Here is a 25,065-nt window from a genome sequence, read left to right on the forward strand (position 1 = left end):
ATAATAAAACCAATATGAATAATTTAAAGGTTTTTATTTATAAAATTAACTGGAGCAACTTATTTTCAAAGCATAAGCCCATTGCGGTGGTTGAGCTGAAAACCCTTGCACCTCTGCTTCTGGTTGAACTTCATAAGGGTTTTTCAAAACTTCCATGAGAAATCGAACCTTTAAAAAATAAAATTTCTTTCTAATATGTACCTAGTGAAAGTATTCTTTAAACTAGCCGCAGCCTTAACGATTTAAAAATTAACAATTACCTACATGCAGGACGTTTCTTCGAATATTGTTTAAAATTTTATTACGAGAACATTACCTATTAAAAAAATAATTATGTTATACCTTCCCAAAATCATCCCTCTCTGCGTCAAAAATAGCTTCGTGCAACATCCAATTTCTTGGTACGTACACAGGGTTAACGCTTAGCATGCGTCGACGGCGCTCATCTTCGAACATACCTACTGAACTTGCGTCCACTGTAAAAATATGTGAAAGTAACAAATCATGAATTAATGAGAATAGGATTGCTCTATTTTGTATTTAACTAAGTAGCTTTTCGCCCACAATGTATAAAACCTTATAAATTATGTAGGTACTTAAATTTCCTCTTGAATAACTCTATCTATTAAAAAAAACCCGCATCAAAATCCGTTGTGTAGTTTAAAAACCTAAGCAATAAGCATACTGTACATGCGTGCTACAGACATTAGGACAGACGCGGAAAGCGACTTTGCTTTATACTATGTAGAACAGTTAAATCTGAAGATTAAAAAAAATTCAAAATTGTTTATTTGGAACACAACAACACATTACAAAAACTTTATGCACGATGGCACCCATAAAAGCTTAAATAAGCTACGGCACAGGTGCCAACGCCCGCCTCCATACATTAGTAGTTCCACTAATCAAATTTTGAAGATATTATTTAGCACATTATAATAACCTGCTTCTTTCTCCAATCGTTCTCGATACTGATCCAGCCAACATCCCCAATAAGAGTGCATAGACAAGCGCTTGAGCGACCATTTCTCTTCCAATTTTACTTCGTTTACCATCTCATTGGGCTCCAGCTAAACATTTACATGGAAATTATCTATCTATGTCAAACCAAAGGTATTGCTGGTTGATATATTATCATCATCATCTGAGACACGGGCCTCCTATGAGGGTACAGGCTACAATCCACCACGTGCCAAGTGCGGTCTGATAGATGTCACATGTCGACGAACATAACGACGTGATGTTATTATAAATGAGATTTTAATTTTATTGATTACTAGCTGCTCCCCGCGGTTTCACCCGCATTGCTCCGCTCCTGTTGGTCTTAGCCTGATGATATAGCCTTCCTCGATAAATGGGCTTTCTAACACCGAAATAATTTTTCAAATCGGTCCAGTATTTCCCGAGATTAGCGCGTCATATCAAACAAACAAACAAACAAACTCTTCGGCTTTATAATATTAGTATAGATTACAGGTGCATCATTCATCCATCATCTATCTGCTATAATAAAAGCTAATTCTGCAGTCAAACACTCTTCAATATTATGACCCTATGCGAAAACTACTGTAAAGTATTCAACTAACTTCAGCCAATTGTCGGAAGGTAGCTGTGAAGTCAGCTCCAGTCTGCTGCATCATATCCAACAGTTTCTCAATCAGTTGCTCGTCTCCCCACCTCTCTTCACGCAGACCAACTTTCATGAGAAACGTTTCTCTATAAATAAAAAATGTGTGCGTGTACTAGTGTACACACGTAGTTAAGAAGTGAAACTTATTTATGACCTTATTTTTCAAAAAATAAGCAACTTTACAGAAATATGTCGAATCACGCGTGGTAGGGATAAGAAAAAGATGGCGCGTAACGGAAAAATGTCACGCGTAACGAAAAAAATATTACACTAAATTTTTTTCCAACCCCGATAAAGAAGTTTCACTTCAATAAAACTTTTCCCAGTTTTAAAAACAGTCGGGGGGAAAAAACGGTCAGTGCAGCCGCTTCCGGTTATAATCCGCGGTTAAGCCCAGTTTCTATACAGATTTAAAATAACCTCTACTAAGACTATAAAGAATACCCACAGTATCTTGTTCTTGCAATACGTATCCAAAGTCTTCAATATATGCGTCATGTGAACTTGCTGGGATGGAGACAAGAGTGGTTTGATGGCGTTTGCAAGTTGACCGACATTCCACACCACAACCTGCAACTTGCAAGTAATACATTATTTTCCCGCCAATTTTAACGTTTGACAACTCGGTTTTGTTTAGATTTAGTAATCCTTGCAATGTTTAGTCATATAGGTAAAGATAGCTTCCTATAAAAGAGCAAGAAACATTCGTCACATAGCTTAGGTAACGCAATATAAAATTTCAAAGTAACTTCAAATACTTAATAAGAAATAATATTATGTTCTCTGCAGTCAAGTTTCGCTTACGAACGTGATAGCACGTTAGATTGTCAACGGGAATATCTTGACGAAAAAACGGATTTAATTACATATCTACTTTGTGTGAGTAAATTATAATATTAAAGAGTTGTAGATATGATCATGCAATATTGATTTTGAGTAGTAGCTAAAAATACAATCACTATTATTCAGATACAAGCGAAAGTTTATTTAGTTACTTGTGCTACTTTCTCCGACCGACAGGCATTTTTTATGGACAGTGTACTATGACCAAAGTCTCATAATAATTTATTATAATCACTTAACGCGAGGTATTTCAACGCGAGGCAAGATTTTAGGATGTGAAGTGTGGGGGGCCGTTCGCGTGACTCGCGCTCCTCGCGCTCCTCGCGTCGTTTGTTTTTCGTAACGTGCGCTATGCCACAGTGTAAAATATATCAAAAGTAAATTGTGATCAATTTTTATTATGTAAGCAATGTAAAAGTGTTTGTGTCAGATTGTAAATATAAAAGTAAATAAAGTAAGCATTTACAACTTTATAAACTGAGATAAGTAGGTACTAGGAATTTATTAATTAGCACAACATAATTATGGAAGTACTTGGTGTAACTAATAAATATTACTTACTTGCTGCTACCAGTAGAAGCTTAGAGTATTATAATATTAGAATAGTATAGAGCGCGTGTATTGCACAAATTGCTTAGTGCGCATCGAAGGCAGATGAGCTATAGATACTATATAAATGTGTGTGTGACAAATAGGGATGGGTAGGTATCAATTGCGTGTTGAGATATCGATAAGTTATGTAAATAAATATGTAACATAAGAAAACATATTGTTCAATATGTTATTAAAGGAGAAATGTATGAAGAAAGTATAAATATATGTAATTTTAAATAATAATGTAAAGTCTTCTATTAATTATAAGTAGTTTAAAAAAAATGTATAATTGAAATATCTGAAAAAACGTGTGGACTTCCTATTAAAATTAAGAAAATAAAAGATCGGGTTTAGTACTATTTTTTAATAATAAATCAAATAATAATAGTATTTAATGTTAAATAAAAATAAGAATTAATTAATAATTTAAAATGAAATAATAAACAATATAAATATATATCAATTTTATACCTACCAAAACCTTCAAAAATCAATTTAGCGGTTAAAATATAATATCGTAACATTACATACTTTACATTTACACTATAATACATTCGCATTCATAATATTAGAAAGTGTATGATACAAAACACAACACAAAATTATTTTTAATATATTTTTAAAAGAGTTTTAATATTAAAGTCAAATATTAATATGTTAAAATATAGTTTTTCTTGTAAACTATCGAGTACAGCGTTGGTCAAGTCACATCACTACGATCACGTGGCGGCAGTAAGGTGTGCGAAGGGTGCGCGAGCGAGCCTGCGCGTGTCCGCCTCCCACTTCCCCTTGTATTTATTATCTAATATCTATTTATTTAATCAGGCATAGTATGGTGCTGAAACGAGACATAGAAGGAGCGTAAATAAACAGAATGGAAGCAACCTTATAACTCAATAAATAAAGTATATTTTTAAATGTAGTTCCGTTTATAGTAAAAGCCGCTTTGCGTGTTTTATTGTTTCGTCTTTCACATTCGTTACAAAAATTGTGATCGAGTAACGTCTACTGCACTCTTCCTAGTTTATAATGTCAACTAAAAAAAATGAGACACGAAAAAAATCTCAATCGTCACCTAGGAACGTATAACGTAGAACCTATAATCCCATATAATAATTACCATTCCGTATTCACGGTTTCTGTATTCGAGGCATATATTTTATGGAACATATACCCCGCCAATAAGGAACTTTTACTGTAGTGATTAATAATTATTATAAGTCAATAATCATTATTATTTGACTATTATCAATTATTTTTTAACTAATAATCATTATTGTTTTTTTCCTTAAAATAAACAACTGTAATTAATAATAATACCCCAAAATTATGCAAATAATACACCAATTATACGTAATAATAATCCATACTAATATTATAAATGCGAACGTAACTCTGCCTGTCTGTCTGTTACTCAATCACGCCTAAACTACTGAACCAATTTGCATGAAATTTGGTATAGAGATATTTTGATACCCGAAAAAGGGCATAGGCTACCTTTTATTGCGAAATATGTACCACGGGCGAAGCCGGGGCGGACCACTAGTATTATATATATAAAACAAATTATTATAAACTAAACTCTTATTTCACAGTAACGCAGCTTTTATCGTTTTGAAATAAAAGCATACGAGGTGAAACTTTATGACCAACTGATATTTTTATTCTGTGTCATCAAGTAACTACGTTTTTATCATATTACTCAATTTACATACCGTTTCTTATAGTTTACTCTTTTTTTTGATACTGACACTGCTTTCTTCCGAATTTTGTTTGTTTTGTTACCCATTTTTAATAATTTATCGTTACTCAAAACGTAAAATCGAGCGGAGATAATTTGACACAGGTCCTACGTTAGCAAGCGCCTGATCAAGACTGGCGGGGTAGCGGGCAGCGCGGTTTGTAAAGAAAACGCTGGGCAACGTTAAGTTCTGAGATATAATATGTATTTAATAATTACAGGGCTTCAGTAGAAAACCAAAATTTAGCACGTTTTCTGCAGTACATCAAAATACATATCCTTATATAAAAATTATTTCCAAAATCAGAAATTTCATTAATAAATAATTCGTTTTCGATCTTTATTTTAGCCTATTTTTATGATTTTATATGATCGACCAAAATACACGTGGTTGTGTAACAAATTAGCACACTTTTTAGGAAATATCTTGAAGTGTATTGATTATTTTTTCTAGAAGCGTCATATAATTGCAAATACATGAAAAATTTGATCTTGCAAACCAATTTTACTCCGCTTCGCTGAAAGGACTCCCCTTAAATGACATAATATAATCTATAATATTATAATACCTTCTATAGGTACCTATATATTATGTAGTTTTAATCTTCTATTAACTGTCCCGGAAAACGTTGATCTACCTTACTCTTATCACTTGGAGGGGATGAAATTTGAAAAATGTTATATTTTGTCGGATTCTCATATTTTTTTTTAAACCATTTATTGATAGAAAAATAAACATACATTGGGCATACAGAATAAACACCACATAAATCGACACGATTTGATCGTGGTGCACATGCATTCTAGACGTCAAACAAATACTAGATAGATTAAGGCGACTACACCACCGAAACTAGCGCCCCCCCAACATTTTATTTTTTTACTCCTAAACCAGATCAAATTTAAAAAATCTAGCTCGGTACTTTGCTAGTATATTACTTGTAGTATTTTTGGTATTACTTTTCATTATTTTGCATTCGGTAAATTAGGAGAACTTTTGATTACCGCCAAAAGTGGCCACTTTTGGCGGTAATCAAAAGTTCTCTAGAATAATGAACAGTTAGAATAGTGAAAAGTAATACCAAAAATACTACAAGTAATATACTAGCAAAGTACCGAGCTAGATTTTTTAAATTTGATCTGGTTAAGAAGTAAAAAAATAAAATGTTCGGTGGCGCTAGTTTCGGTGGTGTAGGCCTCTTAATATAAATTTTGTTACATTACATATGAAATTACATTGAAAAATACATTAAGATGGCAAGTAAATTACACAACAGAAAAAATATGATGTACAATAGGGTACTTGTGGAAAAAAATTTTTGCGATCACCTACTGTGCTGGCCGAGTCTTTATAAACGTGATATATAGTATGATTTTAATTGACGGTTAACATTTTTACAGTTTATTTTATTTTTAATGTTATTATCTAATTTATTGATTATACTTGCTCTGTGTGATATTTTGTCGGATTCTCATATTACTTGCTCTGTGAAATTTCGTGAGAATTTTTTACTTCGTTACTTCTAAGATTTCGCGTGGTAGGTTTGATTGTTTGTATTTTCTATGGAACATAAAATTATTATGTTTTATGTCAAGAAACGTGACATTACTACGTAAAAGAAAATTATAAGTGTCGAATAGGTACGTAATTAAATATTTAATTGTGCATATTTTTCTTGTACTGTAGATTGTTTTTAACGATTCCGATAATGATAAAATTATACTGATCTGGATAGTTGTTTAGCACGCGATATCATTTGCTTAGTTTTTCAACTAACTATAAAACAATCGTCAAGAGGATAATAATTAATGTTACCTAATCGTTCAAGTCTCGTATAGCTAACTAAACAACTACATATACAAAATATTATTTATTTATGACGTAAAGTCACTATTATAATATTTAAACGTAAGTTTGCAACTCGTAACGTAACTCAGAAAAATCGGTTAGGACTAAGGTCTTAAATTTTACCAATTTTAACATAAGCCAGCAAAACAGTTTTAATACCAACACGGTCGGTTTATATTTCTATTGCATATTATTATATTCTTTCGAATTATTTCGGAGCTACAAATACCACAGACAAATTAAAAGATAATAGACACACCTTTTGGGTTATGTACAGGGATAGGAATTAAAAATAAAACATACGTCAGGTTGCTTGGACAGTGAGTATCTTGCTTCCCCATCAGAGGAATTGGCAACAAAACCACCGTCGTACGAGTCCACGAAGCCAAACGGCCCGTAGTCCATCGTCAGCCCTAGGAGACTCATATTATCTGTGTTCAACAATCCGTGTGTGAAGCCTAAACCTATAGGAAGGTATATGAAGAAATTACAATTAAATTAATTGTAATCGTATTATAAAGTAAATGTAGGGTTCGATAGGATTCCAAAAGCCACTAAAAACCTCTAGCGGAAGTTCAAAATCAACCATACAATTCAAACATAGTTAAAAAAATTAAACATGTAAAAAAGACCGTGTGTACGGTAACACACGTGTCAGAAGTGAAACTTCTCCGGCAAGATTCAAATATAGCAAAATGCTACACAAGAGTATTCATAGACAGCCATGAATGTCACCTTCTCCGACCAATAAAAAAGTACTTCTCATCTTACCTTGCCATTTCGCAACCAAATCAAGTGTCTTGTGTGCAATTTCAGAGAATAATCTTATGAATCTATTTTCATCCGTTAGCTGTATATCGGGGTAATATTCCTGAAAGAAACATTATTTTCTTTCTTTCTTTCTTTCTTTCGTATTTAGCGTCTAAGATAGATTTTTAATGTTAAATTAAATAGATTAAAATTAATAAGAACAGTAGGTATATTGCGGCCAGTCAATAGTTGACTATACGTACGACAATAGTACTTGGGTCGATCAACTTTTATTGGTCCGACGTGTACGGATCATGTCCCTGAAGGATAATTAATAAACATGAAATCATAAAGAGTTTCGGAAGTGGGAGTCGAGCATGCTTCGGCACGAACTGGGCCACGCTCGCACCGGGGAAGGTACCACACCCTCACAGAATATCGGCGCCATAGTGACAGTTTACTGTCGCGTTCCGTACGGTGAGTGAGGGGTCCGGAGGCCCACATCCCTTCCCATCCCATACCCATCCTCTCCTTCCCTATCCCCATTCCCTCCCATCCTCGCCCCTTCTCCCTAAATCCTTCCAAATCCCTTTGAGGATAGCAACACATCTACTTCCCAGTGGAGTGGGTGCTTATGGGCGGCGCGGCGTGTATCGCTTAACACCAGGCGACGCGTCTGCTCGGTTGCTATCCTATAGCATAAAAAAAAAAAAAAAAAAAAAAAAAAAAGTTAAATTCGTTTTAATTATATTCCTTTTAATATTTTCTAGCATTATTGCGAACAATATTTTACTTGTTTTATTAATTTGTGCGTTGTTTCATGGTTGTCGAGGGACTAAATGCAATTTTCCAGTACTATCACATTTGTCCCCATGCCACAATGCATTAACAAACTTCGCATCACGAACACATACTATCACGACCATAAATACCAAATACACTCCTTGTTTCAGTACATAATTATTGACATCCAAACATACAAACCATTTTTTTTTTATTGGATATAATACGATTTTCAGGCATTTTACTTTTGTCCCCATAAATCACCTACATGACACAAGTCTCACAGACAACCGTAATTTAGTTATGAAACCAAAACACATATGGCGCGGTAGATTCCTAAACAACAAGCTAAACACAATAATTAACTGTCGGGCTCAAACGCCACTTTGATTTGTATAAAATCACGGCAACAGTCGTCCGAGCGTTGTTGGTGAGTGTGGGGTGGCTTTTTTGTCAGTCCGTCAGACAACTGTGATTAAAACGTAAGTACTTGATGCATTGTTATCAATTATACTACACGAGATGCGCTTTCGTCTATATTTTAGTGTGAGCTGAGATTAATATATAAAATAACAATAGTATTTGCTTGGCGGCGCAAAATTTAAAAAATGTCCCGCGGACAACCAGTCACTTGGTCAACCAAAGTGGTTGTACCATGGACAATTTGGTTGTCCCTAGGACAATAATTATATAAAACTTATACTTTAACAGTTAAATAGTTCATGTTTTGTTTATTACTCGGCTGTTTCGGGAACACATTTTTATTACGCGATTTTATGTCTAGTTTAATTGTAATTTTAACATTTCAAAAATCAAGACGCTACTACTACAACTAAGATGTCCCCATATGAAAATCACATTATACTTCATTCATTCAGTTTTATCGAGAATCAGTTCATTTTAACTAAGTAAAATCAATAATACGATACGTAACAACCTCGCCTTAATAGTTTTTTTGTAAAAAATATCACTATTTCCGCTTTACTGAAACTTTTTTATATATGAAACATTATTTGGTTGTTCAAAAGACATCATTCGTTTCAATTTTAATAAAAATATTTCGTATTTTGGGTGTAAATAGAACAAATATCAAAATATTATTTATTATTTAATATTAGAAGAATTTGTTTTAATTCTTAAGGGAATTTAACATTTAAAAAAGTACTATTGTGTAAGTTGTCCAAAGGACATTATTTCCCGTGAATAGATCGGTTCGTGAAGTTAAATCCACAAATGTATTTAATCAACATCACTGCTGCTTATATAATCTTAATCTACGAAGAATTATCTTCTAAATGAAATAGTAAAATGCTGAAAATTAAGTAAAAAAAAAAAAATACGAGAAAATTATGATCGGGACCTTTAAAAATTGATTGACCCACTTACTTTACTTACGTTATGACTCTTACCTTGATCACAAAATCGGCCAATTGTTTCAAGGTGGGCAATTCTCCATTCCTAGATAGAATTTCGAAAGAACCAAAACGGAACCAACTGGGTGACAAACGTAATAGCACCGCCGCTTTTTCGCGGCGAGGCGTATTCGTGTAGAACACGTCTCGAATAATTGTCTCGTCACTCACTAAAAATAATTATTTTTTTATCATTTATCTTTCGACTTTTTACCGCCTCTTTGGTACAGTGGTTAACGCATGGAGACGAAGAAAACAAATGTCTCTGTCTGGCAGGACACATTAGGCTGGTTAAATTGACCAGCGTATTTTTTTTTTATTGTATAAGAGTGGGCAAACGGGCTTGTGGAGAGCCTGATCTTTAGCGTGTTCACCGCCCATATTCATCTACAGGGGCTTCTGCAGATGCGTGGCCGACTTTTTAAGATGGAGGTACACTCTCTTCTTCCTTATTTACAATAAATCAAGCAATCATCATCACATGTGTTAAATCATCACATATTGTATTAATAACCACCACTCTAGCTATACTAGTAACGATATCGATATGCAAAAATCGCAACAATAAAACCTTTTTATAAGGATGTATTACCAACTAAAGCAGCTGATCGTACAGTGGGTATACCAAGATGGTGACACGCTTCTGAAGCGATCATTTCTCGTATACACGACCGTAACACAGCTCTGCCGTCATAAACACGAGAATATGGAGTTGGACCAGATCCCTTTAATTGTACCTGCCAACGTTGTCCCACTCTGTACAGTGGGAAAAATTGAGTAAAATGGTTTTAATAGATTTTGTATTTAATTAAAAGGTAAAGATGCAATATAATATTTATTTCATGTAAATCACATGAAGATATAGACTATTTATAACGTCATTTTTCTGTTAAACTTTATAAAATGAGGTGGATAAATTCGCAATTTTACACTAAAATATGACTGTTTTACGAGCGGGATATAATAGATTGATTATGGACAGATATGAAAGTTTAATAATACCTATTGACATATTCACCCAAGATATTAGCTCTTCCGTCACCTAACTGGCCAACCCACAATCCATACTGATGGCCACCGTATCTAAAATTATGTTATATATACATATATAGGTTTTTTATGTTAAATATAATATTCAACATTTTGTTTATCTAAGGGCTGCCGCACACGGGCCACGGGCCACTGGCCACATAACGCCGCCACCGGCATATTTCCTGCACTTTTCATACATTTTATATGGACTCGCCGCACACGGTTGACGCCGGTAGCCGCCACACGCTACTCGCTTCTAACTTCTCGTTGCAACGCTTGTGGCTGTCCCGAGTGGCTCACTTTTGCAAATACAGCCATAGGTTCACAGAGTACATTGTTATAACTGAGTACATAGGTTACCTATGAGCAACTGGTAAAGCACCATAGGGCAGTTTCTTGCCGGCGACAAATTCAACGAATTCCTCACGAGTCGTTATTTCAATGTCCATATCTAGAATATTGTTTAGTGCATCCTCAGATACACAAACGAGGCGCACGTTTCGTTCCAATGGTCGTGGGGTCACCTGTAATTTATTATGGGGAGCTTTATAGAAATCAATGTTTATGTTTTACAAAAATATTACGGTCTATTTCCGGCTTGCTATGTTACAAACTTATTACAAGTTATTGTATAGGGAGTTTATTATAGTGTACTTAGCTAGTAGGTAAAAACTAATAATTATTATTTATAACTACCTCGGAATAAACTACGTTTCTTATGTTAGCTACAACTTGATCATGATTCTCATCAATAGGCAATAAAATGTATTTTGGATATTGACTAAATCTCCAGTCGGTTAAATTGTTTAAAAGTTTAGTAGATTCACCCTCCATTTTCATTGTGATTATTCAGATCCACGATGGATTTGTGGTATTGAAAATTAAAATTATTATAATAAATTAAAACTAATGACGTAATCTATCTAAAAATAATGACATAAATAGATGAGATTGTATTATATATTGTAGATGTTCGTTAGTTCGGAGATGAATGAATTGCATTGTTTAATAATTTACATATGTATATGTACCTACATCATAATTTTTATACGTATAGAAAATAAATTACGCTAAAACAAAATATTATGTCTTATTTACCATTTATCTATTTATAAAACAATAATATTATACTGATTCTAAAAGTTATTATCGAATAACAATTTATTTAATACAAATTTATAGCTTTACCATATGGCGATCGCACCCGTAAGCGACAGAAATAATCGCGTTTGACGCTTGACATTGACAGTGACAGTTGCAAAACAAAAAAAAATTACATAACCTAAATCTTGGCCACATCTTGTTTTCAAGTTAAACTAGGTTAGATATACCGTTATAATTTATGAATTATTCTCAACCTACCAGTTTCTCGTTTGAATATGGTGTACACGGAAGAATATATTAAAGAAAAGTTAACAAAGGAGCTGGACGCGGTTCATGTTGTAAGTACGAACTGTCAAAATATCGTATACACGTCTGCATTTAGGTTGTTTTGTCGCTTTAAATAATGTTAAGACCATTGAATATTCAGTTAGAACTATAGAGAAATCGCCATGAGTAAACGCGCAGATCCGGATAAGTTTACAGTAACGAAAGACGCGTTGCTTCCCGGTCTATTTTTCGCACTTTTGATACGATGGTGCGTTGCGGCTTATCCGTATTCCGGTTATAAAAAGCCTCCGATGTATGGTGATTACGAGGCGCAGCGTCACTGGCAAGAAATAACAGTGCAAACAGCCGTGATTAATTGGTATAGAAATACGACGCACAATGATCTTCAGTATTGGGGGTTAGATTATCCCCCCTTGACGGCGTATCACAGTTTTCTCATGGGATTAATTGCTGACTGGATAGATCCAGAGTCTGTACGACTATTCGCATCGAGAGGCTACGAAAGCGACGGTCATAAAACCTTCATGAGATGGACTGTATTCTTAAGTGATTTATATTTTTATGTCACAGCAGTGTTGTGTCTCTGCATAGACGCGGAAAGAATCAAGCCAAAGGAGGACAAGAATGTGTTTAAAAGAGCTGACATATCCACAATACTATTTCTATTGTATCCCGGCATAATACTTATAGATCACGGACATTTTCAATACAATTGTATTTCTTTGGGTTTATTTTTATGGGCGACATTCTTCATTATAGCTATAGAAAATGATACTTTAGCGACAATATTCTTTGTGTTAGCTCTCAACTACAAGCAAATGGAATTGTACCATGCTTTTCCGTTTTTCTTTTATTTATTAAGAAAATGTTTTATGGGCGTGCCAAACAGGAGTTGGAAATTGCATATTTTAAGTAGATTTAATAAACTGGCTATAGCTGTTATATCATGCTTCATAATTATATGGTGTCCGTTCATAACATCCTGGGATAACATGCTTCCGGTCATCCAAAGACTGTTTCCATTCAAAAGGGGAGTATTTGAGGACAAAGTATCTAATTTCTGGTGTACAGTCAATGTGTTCATAAAACTAAAGAATGTGTATACCAACGATGAAATGGTTAAAATGTGTTTCTTAACTACTCTAATGGCATCAATGCCATCATGTTTGGATCTATTTTTTAGGATAAACCGTAAGAAGTTTGTATTATCACTGATCAATGTGTCGTTAGCATTCTTTCTATTTTCCTTTCAAGTACACGAAAAGACAATTCTGCTTGCAGCGATCCCTGTCGCTTTGCACCTACCAAATGATCCGTTTATGTGCTTTTGGTTCCTACTAGTGTCAACTTTCAGTATGCTGCCTTTGTTACTTAAAGATCAACTACTAATACCGTTCATTGCAACAGCCCTAATATACATTTCGTTTTACAGTATAGCATTGAAATTGGCCAAACCAAACTCATGGTTCCTATCGTTTGTAAATGCGAGTTGTGTGTATAAAATTGCCAATCCGAATACCAAGTATAACTCCGTTTTACTAAAATTATTTACGACTTTATTATTCTTATCGTTACAAGGCATGTTTTGGCTGATATTGGGTGCATTATTTGTTAAACCACCAGAACGTTATCCAGATCTCTTTCCGTTGTTAATATCGATGTTTTCGTGTTTCCACTTTATATTTTTCTTTGTATACTTCATGCATCAGCAAATCTCGTTGCCAACTGATCTGCCAATCAAATTGAAGCCAAAGAAAAATAATTAGTTATTTAGTGTAGTGTCAAACATTCCAAAATAAACATTTGTGAAGTAGACATAGTTATTTTATTTTCATTATACCTTAAATTAAAACAGGTATAGCTTGTCACTCTGAAACTTATTAAGGTATGTATATCTTAGCTATTTTTATTATAAACTGTGTGGTAAAAGAAAGCGTTTATGTTTATTAATTATGAAAAGTTATTGACAGAATTAATTTTACAGAACATCTTTCACAACCTTATATTATATAGCGAGAACAAGATGACTGCTTATCAGTCATCACATATTTAGTTGCAATAGGTACACATTACCTCAAACCGGAAACAAATAATAGACAAATAATTCTCAATAAAATAATAATGCGACTATAAACTGAGGTGCAAGTAAAATTTATAATCGGTTTAGCAGTTTTGGAGTCTATCGCGGACAAACAAAATGACACGATACACAAGATTTTTAGACTTATTTAGATTTCTGTATAATTTGAACTTCCGAGGAACGAGTGATAGATTTTGAAGTGAAACTTCTGCGCGTTGAGTGTAAAATTTCAAGTTCGCGTTCGTCACGTTAAATACCGTAAGGCCATGGAGTAAGCTGTAAGGCGACGGTTTCGGTATCTTTGAATCTTGCCAAAGAAGTTTCACTTCTGACACGTGTGCTCGGCACACCCTCTTTTTTTATAAAATTGGTAATGGTAAACTACTTATTAATAATATGATATCTGTTTGCTTGCAGGAAGTCGTCGATGAAAGTGACGGCTGCGGGGCTAAGTTCTCCGTCGTGATCGTCTCTGATAAGTTCCAGGGGAAACCGCTGTTGGCGCGGCATAGGTGAATCCTACTTCCTAATCACTACATAGTATAAAACAAAGTCGTTTTCTCTGTCCCTATGTCCCTTTGTATGCTTAAATCTTTAAAACTACGCAACGGATTTTGATGCGGTTTTTTTAATAGGATACAGGTTTTAGACAAAGCGGGCGAAGCCACGGGCGGTAAGCTAGTATTATATAAATGCGAAAGTTTGTGAGGATGGATGTTAGTTACTCTTTCACCCAAATACTACAGAACCGATTACAATGAAATTTTGTGTGTAGGAAGGTGAATACCCAAAATAAGACATAGGCTACTTTTTTTTAAAACGTGGGTGAAGCCAGGAGCGAAAATATTAGTCTTATCTATTTTTATCACGCTTGAATTTAGAATAGAAAACACTTTATTGTACAATGCACACAAAAATAACATTTATAGATAGGTAACTTAAAAGTACAATTTGGAGGCCTCTTCGCCTTAAAGCGATTTCTTCCAGGCATCCTTGCTATATTTCTAACACACTTTTATTAGCTTCATCTGTATGTTTTTATGTAACTCACTCCTTTTGTATGTAAAACTAAGGGGCACAGACAGTATAAATCGAATAAGTCGTATAAATTAACGCAGACAATGCTGCTGTAGTAGTCACACGAATAAAATTGCGTGACAACTTAAATACAATATTAAAAAGATCTACTTTATAGAGCTATAAAATCATGCAAAACGCAAATTTTTTAATGTTTTTGTTCAAAACCGTTAGCATAGTCGTGCTGAAACTGTAAATGTTAAACCGGCTACTCACGTATCCGCCGCAAGGGCAATATTGGAACAATCTCGGTTGCACGGCGGTTGGAGCAATTTCAGCTGTTCTCTAAATTGCCCCTGCTTGCCTATACACATAACAATTAAGGAACCAATTAAGTGCAATTCCAATATTGCCTTTCTGCAGGTAAGTGAGTAGCCAGTTTTACAAAATCATTTCATTCTATAAATAGAACAACATTGCAGAATTTAAATACGGAATGTAGAATAAAAATTTAAAATTCAAATTTCAGGCTCGTCAATTCAGTTTTAGAAGAGGAGTTGAAGACAATACACGCATTCAGTCAGAAAACGCTCACAGTAGAACAATGGAAGAAGTGATTTAATATATGTAAATTGTAACGATCTGCTGTTTTATTGTCCCGTAGTTAGATATGGATCGGTATTGTGTTAGATTATCTGCGCCCGGAAAGGTTATATTGCACGGGGAACATTCTGTGGTGTTTGGAAAAACAGCTATCGCTGTAAGTTTGGGGCTGCGTACGTCGATTCGTGTGCAGGTAATGTTTTAATTTAATGGCTAATTGGTAAATGGTGAAGGTTGAACCCAAGAAAAAAACTGTAAACGATTCAAAATCATTGCATCTTATAAATAGCAAATTATTGCAGAAATTAAATGCATAATTAAGAAAAACATAAAACATTAACATTATTAAATTTATTTCTTAAATCAAAAGAAAAAAAAAAGACCGTGTGTGCCGAGCACACGTGTCAGAAGTGAAACTTCTTTGGTAATTCAAATAAACCAAGATCGTCGCCTTATTCCATGACGTGACGGTATTGCCATGACTTTGTAATTTTATTCTCAACGAAAGAAAGAAGGTTCACTTCACAAAACATGGTAAAAGTCCGAAAGGAAAATTGCAGTGTGCGTATCTTTTTTATAATTTGTAGCTATGACGTCGATATATCAATTAAATATTATCTTTTTTTAGTTTATCTTATCACGTTTGATTCAGTGTATTACCGAAACTAATTGCTCTAATTTCGAAAATTTCAACAATTTTATGATGTGAACTTGACACAACGTGGTCTATCGAGAGTAGAACACACCCACATAACTATGTTCTCTATTAATTGAATTATCTTTTAGTATTTGGTTTTAGATTTTAATACTAAGTAGGTACTTACAAAAAACATTCAAAGATTTTAATAGGTTTATTTTTTTATCTAAGCGTTATCAATTGAAGTAAGTACTTGCTAGTTCAGAGTTAAAGCGTAATTAATTTCTAAAAACAAAAGTGAAATTAATATGTTGAGCTGTACAAGATGTATATTATGTAAAAAAATCCTTACAAATGTAAAACATGTTTGAACAATAGTAATATCAATAGATTTACGATTACATTTTACGATATGCTTCAAGATATAAATAATATTTTTCAATATAAAAAAAATATTTCAGGAAGTATCAGAACCAGTACTTAAAGTTAATCTACCAGCTGTTGGATTAAACGATACCATTCCACTAGACCTGATTAACAAAGAATTATTAAAACAAACGACATTCCACATCGAAGCCCCAGAGACGCTAGAACACGAAGAGCACCTAGCCAAAACTGAAAAATTCGTCGCTGACATCATTTCAAATTTCGAACAGTTGACAAACGTCAAACAGAACGCGTTACGCGGCCTGTTCTATGTTGTCTTTGGTATTTTTGGCGGGAACGAGTTTGAAAATGGAATGGAGATAACTATTGTCTCTGATTTAACGATAGGCTCTGGGACTGGTAGTTCGGCGTCTTATGCAGTATGCTTGGCTGGGGCTTTATTGCAATTGGCTAAACTGAAGAAGGGGATAAAGGTTGACCAATTGAGTTTAGATGATAGGAAACTGATATCTAAATGGGCGTTTAATTGTGAAAGGATTACGCATGGAACTCCTTCAGGTAGGTTTTAAAGGTGTTTGAACTAATTCATTAGTTATTCATCTCATACAACTACGATATATGTAGAATAGATGGTAGTATATTATCAACAGAATTGAACAAGTCACTATATGACTATTTGCCTCGTCTGATTGACCTTTTCACATACTCAAAATTCTGGAAAAATACTTGAACTTTTATTAAAAAAATCCTCATTAATGCTGTTCACTTTTTTCTGTATCTGTAATTTAATTATAACCCATATTTTACAACAAAATACCAAACCAATGCCAAATGGTGAAGGAATCGTGAGGACCGACATGTCGAAGAATCAAAAGTTCGACGATATGTGACATCCACCAACCCGCACTTGGCCAGCGTGGTGGATTATGGCCGTATAGGCCAATACCTCATAGGAGGCTCCCCAGCAGTGGGGACGTATAAGAGATGATAATGACATTTCATAAGTTAAATTTTCTTCTTTTATTCTTATTCTAATCAAATTTTCCAGGCATAGACAACACGACAGCGACCTTCGGTTCGCTAGTGTCGTTCCGTAAAGGCCACGAGCCGGATCTTCTAGATATAAAACTAGATTTACGCATATTACTTGTCTATTCATGCGTCAGTAGAGAAACCAAGGCATTAGCGGCCAATGTAAGGTCGCTGATGCAGAGGAACCAGAAAGCAGTGGATTGTGTTATGGACGCTATTGATCATATCGCAAAACGCGCTTTGGAGGTAAAGCATACAAATATTTGATTTTTTTATTATTTTTAAAATTACGTTAAGGCGCCAGCTCAATAAAGCGATGCCATAGAGAGTAGACGGAGGATCCCACCAATCTAATTTCGCCTATTGTTTTTGATAGGAAAAGTTAAATAATTTTTGTATAGAAGCAGAAATATTTCGTGCTTAATTGAAAATAAATTGCATTTAAAATTTAATATGAAACGAGTGTATTATTATTGATAAAACTCAATTTTGCCATAAATGCAATGACCAAAGGTGGACGAAATTCACCTTATTCATTATTTGTTAAATTTACTTAAAATGTTATTCTTTTTTATAGATTCTACAAAACCTCTCGTCTAGTGATCACAATGGTGACATTGATGAACAATACCAACATTTAGCGGTAAGCTAAACCTATACATGTAAAACCTATACATGTAGCTAAACCTTACACATACATGTAATGTAAAAATAAGTTATTTCGATGCGGGTATTTCGATATTTGTCTGTACTAATTTTCAAACTGTTTGACAAATTTATCTAAACAGAAAAAAGTCATTGTATTTTTTAACATAATGTAATGATTTTTCTTCTCTCTCTATCTTAAATGGCAATTCCCGCTCCCAGTGTGTACGGTTTCTGCCATAATGGTTGTTTTAAATTCGTCTAATTATGTTAAAACTTAGAATCATCACACCATTGTTATTGCCACTGCGGCAGATATCCTAATCCTATAAGTAAGTTAGGAACTGCCATAACAAAAAATGTGAAAAATTTGAACTTTGTCTAGCCGCGTCCTCGAGTTTTACGGCTAGCAACATTGGCGAATCATTCCTATTTTATACACATATAAAAAACCCAAAAAACTAAATTCCAGGAGCTATGGAACATGAACCACTGTCTGCTCGCTTCGCTCGGCGTGTCGCACCCCGCGCTGGAGAGTATTCGTGCGAGTGCACTGGCGCGCGGACTGGCCTGCAAGCTAACTGGCGCGGGCGGGGGAGGGTAGCTTATTTATCTATTACTAGCTTTCTTTTTCTAAATTGCATTTATTTGTTAGAAACAAAGAAGAAACTATGTTTAAAAATAATAGTAATGAGTTACAAGAAGTAAAAAATAAAGTTTTACTTTAGCACAGACATACATACAGACAAACACAAATTTCTAACTAAATTTTTTGCTTCGATATCAATTAGTAGATCACGCCCCAAGTATTCTTTAAAACAATATCTAATGTACAATTTTGATTTTCCTACGATTTTATTATATATTTTTTTATTTATTATATTTTGTTACAGATATGTAATAGTTTTAATACCACCATCGACAAAACAGAGCGTAGTGGAGGAATTAAGCCAAGAGTTGTCTTCCAAAGGATTTGTGGTCACAGACACCAAGCTTGGAGGCCCTGGAGTCACTTTGGACTCCTGATTGGGGAAATCTCATAGGTAGATACTGAATTTATAATAAACTAGCTTTCCGCCTGCGGCTTCGCCCGCGTTTTCAAAGAAAAACCCGCATAGTTCCCGTTCCCGTGGGATTTCCTGGATAAAACCTAGCCTATATTACTCGTGGATAATGTAGCTTTCGAATGGTGAAAGAATTTTTAAAATCGGTCCAGTAGTTTATGAGCCTTTTCGTTACAATCAAACAAACAAACAAAGTTTTCCTCTTTATAATATTAGTGTAGAAAAATGAAAGAAGTACATAGTTAAGGACCTATTTTGCTTGAGATGGTATAAATTTGCCATCTGCCGTTTCAATAATCAATATGAATTTTTAGCATCCTATGTTATTTGTAATTAAATGGACTAATGTAATTTTTTTTTTTCAGGACATATCATGACAGGAGTGGTTTCGATTAAATGATTGAAAATTAGTTAAAATAAGAAGTAGTGAACGGGTTCCAATGAGTATTATATTTCAGTAGATAATAATTTTATGTAAAATAAATAAAACATTGGATAATTTTACTATGTTTTACTTAGTATTACATACGCACATTCCCGCTATAAAACAAAAATGTAATTAAATTGTAATCAATATGTAATAAATTATTGGATTGGAATGTTTTGTTTCATTTATTTAAAATGTTCTACTAGAGACCCGCCCTGTCTTCACGGGTGAAATACTGATAAAAGCCGCGGCAATAAAGAATCGAATTTAAAGGCCCTGCGCATTCGGCACACTTTTTGTGCGATCGAGTCTGCGGCGCACAAAAAGTCGGTCACGGATTTTTCACATACTCAACGCACACGACGCACATCTTCCATCATTTTGTCGGCAGATCTGTAGGGACGTAGACGCTATGGAAATCGTGCAGAGATCCCGAAGTATTATGTTGTACATGAAGTACAGAAAAAGAAGAAATAGAGAATTTTGGGTACATCCTTTACTTTCGGAAAGATTACTGAAGGGACAGTTCCATAGTTAAACATTCAATTCAGAAACAACATCCGGCATTTTTTTTTCAAATTTTATAAAATGTCTGTTACTTTTTGTCGTAAAAAGTTAATGACAAAAAAAGATATAGTGGGATAGACATGGAGTATTCTGTACACTTACAATACTTAGTATATTATTTTGATATATCTCGTAGGGTTCGGCCTGCGTTTGCAATGTAAGCTGAAAAAATGTTTACGACATGAGAAACTTCAAAAGTACAGTATTTTTCCACTATTTTATGGATGTTATCATACATTATATTATAATATAAACCTTCCGCTTCAATCACTCTATCCATTTAAAAAAACCGCAACAAAATCCGTTGCATAGCGATATACACAGGGATATAGGGACAGAGAAAGTGACATTGTTTTATCTAGTGATACAATCAAACACATTTCAATTTCAATTCGTTTATTATTCTTAAAATAAAAATAAATTATTGTAAATAAAACTTCTTACACAAAATTAATACTGGATGTCGAAATGATCACAACGCAAAAATAAATAAAAAATTACAAAATAATTTTATTCGCGCCAAAGTCTTGCAATTTTACTTTTATTCATTCAAAACATAAAACGTTTTTAGCGCGAAACTCAATATATGAATCTTCTGGGAAAGATAAGAAGATAATATAAAATTGAATACAAACTGGTTACGGACACAAAAATAATTTGTTTTTTATGTTCATAACTAAATAAATATTTCGTTTTGCTAGAAAATACAACCGATTAATAATAATTTACCTACATACACATTTACTTTGAGAATGTGAAAGAAGGAATTTCATTCAGTTTTATAAAGAATATTTTACAATATTTAGAAAGTATGTTAATTAAGCTTTTGTTTTGAAAAAAACTAGAAAAATGTATTATGTAAAAATAAAATTATTTGGCGTTAAAATGGAATTTAATTGGAATGAAACAATGAGATACTAAAAATATTATACGAATGAGTTAAAAACTGAGTAATCGCTAAAAATACCCTCATGTTAAAACATAAAATCTCTAATTTAAATTTTAATAGATCGTTCTTTCTAATACTTATTAGGAAAATTAACTTCATTATCAATGATTAAATTACTAATTTTCTTTACTAGCTAATTCCTGCCTCTTGGTTCAACAATGTCACTTAAATACTAGATCTACATAACAGATACCTACATTAGTATAAGCTGCGATGCAAAAACTCAATACAAGGTGCTCCAAGAAGGGTTGCCATATACTAGGAAAATAATTGAAACATGGGTGAATAAAGTGGAAAAATAGGATAATCAAAATACAATATGTAACAAATACCGTGTGTATGTGTTGCAAAACTTTAAACAATTTTTTGTGTAGTAAATTCGAAAGTACCTATACTCTTTAATAAGTTTCTAATGGCAACCCTATATTATGTGATCTAAAACGTAAAATCAATGACTACAAAACAACTTTGTACTATTAATTAAAACGTATTTGTTCCATAAATCACATTATAAACCATAAAATAATACCATACGATAGTATTCGTAATTAAAATATCTCAAAAAAATAATCAAATTATTTTATAAATTATATAATTTCGAAAGTTAACAACAAAAACGCCATAAAGATAACACTTGCATACACACTTCAAAATACATTAATAATTGCTGTCGTTAAAAAAGGTATGTTTACGTAATGAAATAAAATATAAACAGTATTTTGAATTTTCCAATATATGCTAATTTGGACTTTATGGACGTAAAAGTAATTTTTGAAGTGAAACTTCTTTATCCGGGTTGGAAAAAAATTAAGTGTAACATTTTTTCGTTACGCGTGACATTTTTCCGTTACGCGCCATTTTTTTCTTATCCCTACCACGCGTGATTCGACGTATTTCTGTAAAGTTGAAAACAGTAAATTGTTCATAAAGAAGTTTCAATTCTTACGTGTGTACAGTGTACACTAGTACCTACACGCACACATTTTTTTTAATCGCTTCTTAACTGCCAGCTATTTACCAAAGCTGCCTGTTATATCTTTGTTTACATTAGAATATCAAACAAAACACACAAGATCCATACAAAATAAAACTATTAAATAAAGCAACTAGCTATTTCTAAAGATTTAAATAAGTTGCCAATTTTTACTAACTTTTAATAAAGGCAAATTCCCTAATCTACCATCTAAACAAAATATACAGATACAACCAGTAGGGAAACTACATACAAACGTTCGAAATGGCTCACGCACACAAGTAAGCATGTTTACAAGAATAAGGGTATTCTTATCTGTCAATTGTCATAATATCCTTAGGGCGGCCGTACATGGAACGCTTCAAGCAGTTGAGACCGACGCTGAAGCCGCGACCGTGCGGTGAACTATAGACATTCATTCACTGCTATATACGAACTGCTCGAGCCGTCGCGACCGCTTTAAGCCGTCAACTGCGCGGTTTGTAGCGACAGCTCGAGCAGTTAACGACCGACCGCTCGAGCAGTCCATGTACGTCGTTCAGCCGTTAACTGCTCGAGCTGCTCGATTACGGCCGCTCTTACGATTCTCGTAAACACGCTTGCTTGTGTGCGTGAGCCATTTCGAAGGTGTTGTATGAAGTTACCCTACTGGTTGTATCTGTATATTGTGGTCTAAATTCAATATGCCTTATGTGTTTTGCCTACAATTTTATATCACAATCACTTTATTCAATTATTAAAATCTACAATACTATTTGCATCTATCTATTTATTCATAAGCGATCTTATAGCTTTTTTAATACAAGTGTCGCTACAAATACATCTAAATGTAATTTGCGTTTTGTAAATTTATCAACAAATTATCTTTTTAAATAAATTATTACAAATTGATTGAGTATCTAAGTTTACTAGGTAAATGTTATTTAGTATTCTTTCTATGATAATCTAGGGTGGACTAGTGTAAACCACCTAATAAAAAAATATGCCTGTAAACGAGTAAACGAGATCCGTAGGTACATAAAAACCATACTATAAGCTATAACAGACTACAAAAAGTTATTTTCAGAATATTGGAAACAAATTATTGAAGTGAAACTTCTTTATCGGGGTTGAAAAAAATTTGTTGTAACATTTTTTTGTCACGCGTGACATTTTTCCGTCACGCGTCACCTTTTTCTCATCCCTACCACGCGTGATTAACGTATTTCTGTAAAGTTGCATATAGTAAATTATTTTTTGAAAAATAAGGTCATATAGAAGTTTCACTTCTTACGTGTGTACACTAGGACACGTACACATTTTTTCTTTTTATTAGTTTTTAATTCGGGTCAGAATAATGCTCGTTAAATCAACTTAATAAGGGTATCTTTATCCTTTTAAAAGAATGCCAAAGCGTTCGTCAGTACTAATGATAATTATTATTAATAATTCTAATTAAATGTTATTGTTATTTTTGATTAATCTAACAACAAGATCGCAAGAGCACTTAAGCAATATCTAAGGTCACTTGCAATTTTATACACTTTTAACGTCTAATATTTTCATCAAAGTTATTATTTCATTAAAAATTTATAGCGTTTGCCAATTTATTCCTACATGTCCGTTACAGCGCTTATTATAGTTACTTAAAAATAATTTATTTTGTTCGATTTACTTTTTAATTTAATTTAATTTTTTATTTTTAATTTACATTTCTCTCTTTGGCCAGAGGATTTTTATGGCAGTGGTGTGTGGACTGGTCATAATTAAATGAAGAAAAAAACGGAAGAGAAAATAATTTGAAGTTTGATATAGATTTGAATCGTAAATCTAAACTTTATACTACATTTTTAAACGTCAACAAGCCACTGTTAAATATTATTTCACATTTTCACCATTATATTTCGCAATTTTTTACAACTTTTTCTGAAATAGAATTAATCGTCATAATTTTGGCGCCATCAGTGACAGCTTGTCCAATTTTGACATTTACTATTACCACATCATAAATTAGGAATAAAGTCCGATTGTATTTGGCGCCTTTGCATAGATAAACACTTTTTTAGCGCTATTATAAAACCACCAAGTCTACACATGTATGATTATAGATGTATTTGGCGCCTATCCACATTTTTTTTCGCGCCAACATCATACCACAGAGTCCATCATATCGTATATGAATTTAGCGGCATTCCACAGATAAACAATTTTTTCGCGCCAATATCACACCACAGAGTCTGTTAAGTTTTTGACAGCGCTCCAAATCACAGATACGCGATCGTGGAGCGCTGTTAGAATTAAATTCTACAATTGGTATCCGCCTCTTATGTGGTTGTCGCCGTCGGCGTCGGGTTGTTGTATGAGGGGTGGGGAGAGGGGGTCCTCGGAAGATGTCACTGTTGTTGATGGTTGTAAGTCTGGAAAAAAAATAATTAATAAATAACGTTTTTGCAATCACTGTTTACCAATAACAGTAAGTCAAAAAAAATTAGCTGTCTTACCACAAAAAAACTTTAGACAGGGTTTAACTTTAAGCGCGGGTTCTTTTTAATCTGGTTTTGTCGTATTTCACATAGACAACTATTAAAGTGACAGATCCCTGGTTTAAATTTAGAGTGTGTATAAATTGTTTTGTGGTAAGACCAAATATATTTTAATTGATAAATTATATATGTAATA

At 33.6% G+C, this 25,065-nt stretch overlaps 5 protein-coding genes across 9 annotated transcripts in view; 3 read left to right on the top strand and 2 right to left on the bottom strand.

Annotated features, from left to right (window-relative positions):
* Positions 1–45: 45 nt before the first annotated feature.
* Positions 46–11,546, bottom strand: LOC123700562 (protein adenylyltransferase SelO-like). Its single transcript, XM_045647811.1, has 12 exons — positions 11,331–11,546; positions 10,995–11,158; positions 10,605–10,685; positions 10,195–10,358; positions 9,600–9,772; positions 7,429–7,528; positions 6,961–7,121; positions 2,079–2,200; positions 1,587–1,716; positions 944–1,070; positions 343–476; positions 46–168 (listed from the first exon to the last, which is right to left on the bottom strand). Exons 1-12 carry the CDS (start codon positions 11,472–11,474, stop codon positions 46–48), a joined length of 1,623 nt encoding a protein of 540 aa, XP_045503767.1. The 5' UTR covers positions 11,475–11,546.
* Positions 11,547–11,890: 344 nt separating this feature from the next.
* On the top strand, positions 11,891–15,764 carry LOC123700560 (bolA-like protein 2). The gene is made up of 3 exons (XM_045647810.1): positions 11,891–12,076; positions 14,524–14,618; positions 15,653–15,764. Exons 1-3 carry the CDS (start codon positions 12,014–12,016, stop codon positions 15,738–15,740), a joined length of 246 nt encoding a protein of 81 aa, XP_045503766.1. The 5' UTR covers positions 11,891–12,013; the 3' UTR covers positions 15,741–15,764.
* LOC123700558 (dolichyl pyrophosphate Man9GlcNAc2 alpha-1,3-glucosyltransferase) lies at positions 12,099–13,841 on the top strand. The gene has a single exon (XM_045647808.1). It carries the CDS (start codon positions 12,188–12,190, stop codon positions 13,790–13,792), a length of 1,605 nt encoding a protein of 534 aa, XP_045503764.1. The 5' UTR covers positions 12,099–12,187; the 3' UTR covers positions 13,793–13,841.
* Positions 15,765–15,780: 16 nt separating the features above from the next.
* On the top strand, positions 15,781–20,026 carry LOC123700559 (mevalonate kinase). The gene is made up of 7 exons (XM_045647809.1): positions 15,781–15,919; positions 16,825–17,308; positions 17,799–18,028; positions 18,360–18,425; positions 18,900–19,027; positions 19,321–19,470; positions 19,857–20,026. Exons 1-6 carry the CDS (start codon positions 15,794–15,796, stop codon positions 19,451–19,453), a joined length of 1,167 nt encoding a protein of 388 aa, XP_045503765.1. The 5' UTR covers positions 15,781–15,793; the 3' UTR covers positions 19,454–19,470; positions 19,857–20,026.
* Positions 20,027–23,671: 3,645 nt separating this feature from the next.
* LOC123700547 (two pore channel protein 1-like) overlaps positions 23,672–25,065 on the bottom strand; it is a 37,740-nt gene continuing 36,346 nt past the window's right edge. For all 5 annotated transcript variants that reach the window (XM_045647793.1, XM_045647795.1, XM_045647794.1 and 2 more), the window contains one exon: positions 23,672–24,803. In XM_045647793.1, the coding sequence (XP_045503749.1) occupies positions 24,691–24,803 (113 nt within the window). In that variant the 3' untranslated portion in view covers positions 23,672–24,690. The remainder of the gene's footprint in view (positions 24,804–25,065) is intronic.

The sequence above is a fragment of the Colias croceus genome, chromosome 19 (assembly GCF_905220415.1).
Source record: "Colias croceus chromosome 19, ilColCroc2.1".
Classification (NCBI taxonomy): domain Eukaryota; kingdom Metazoa; phylum Arthropoda; class Insecta; order Lepidoptera; family Pieridae; genus Colias; species Colias croceus.

Coding starts and splice junctions, on each gene's coding strand:
- LOC123700558 (XM_045647808.1), top strand. CDS start 12,188: ATGAGTAAACGCGCAGATCCGGATAAGTTTACAGTAACGAAAGACGCG.
- LOC123700560 (XM_045647810.1), top strand. CDS start 12,014: ATGGTGTACACGGAAGAATATATTAAAGAAAAGTTAACAAAGGAGCTG. Junction 12,077..14,523: donor AGCTGGACGCGGTTCATGTT/GTAAGTACGAAC, acceptor GTTTGCTTGCAG/GAAGTCGTCGATGAAAGTGA. Junction 14,619..15,652: donor CCGCTGTTGGCGCGGCATAG/GTGAATCCTACT, acceptor TTCAAATTTCAG/GCTCGTCAATTCAGTTTTAG.
- LOC123700562 (XM_045647811.1), bottom strand. CDS start 11,474: ATGAAAATGGAGGGTGAATCTACTAAACTTTTAAACAATTTAACCGAC. Junction 10,359..10,604: donor TTGGGTGAATATGTCAATAG/GTATTATTAAAC, acceptor CCCACTGTACAG/AGTGGGACAACGTTGGCAGG. Junction 9,773..10,194: donor ACGATCAGCTGCTTTAGTTG/GTAATACATCCT, acceptor AATTATTTTTAG/TGAGTGACGAGACAATTATT.
- LOC123700559 (XM_045647809.1), top strand. CDS start 15,794: ATGGATCGGTATTGTGTTAGATTATCTGCGCCCGGAAAGGTTATATTG. Junction 15,920..16,824: donor GTACGTCGATTCGTGTGCAG/GTAATGTTTTAA, acceptor AAAATATTTCAG/GAAGTATCAGAACCAGTACT. Junction 18,029..18,359: donor TCGCAAAACGCGCTTTGGAG/GTAAAGCATACA, acceptor TCTTTTTTATAG/ATTCTACAAAACCTCTCGTC.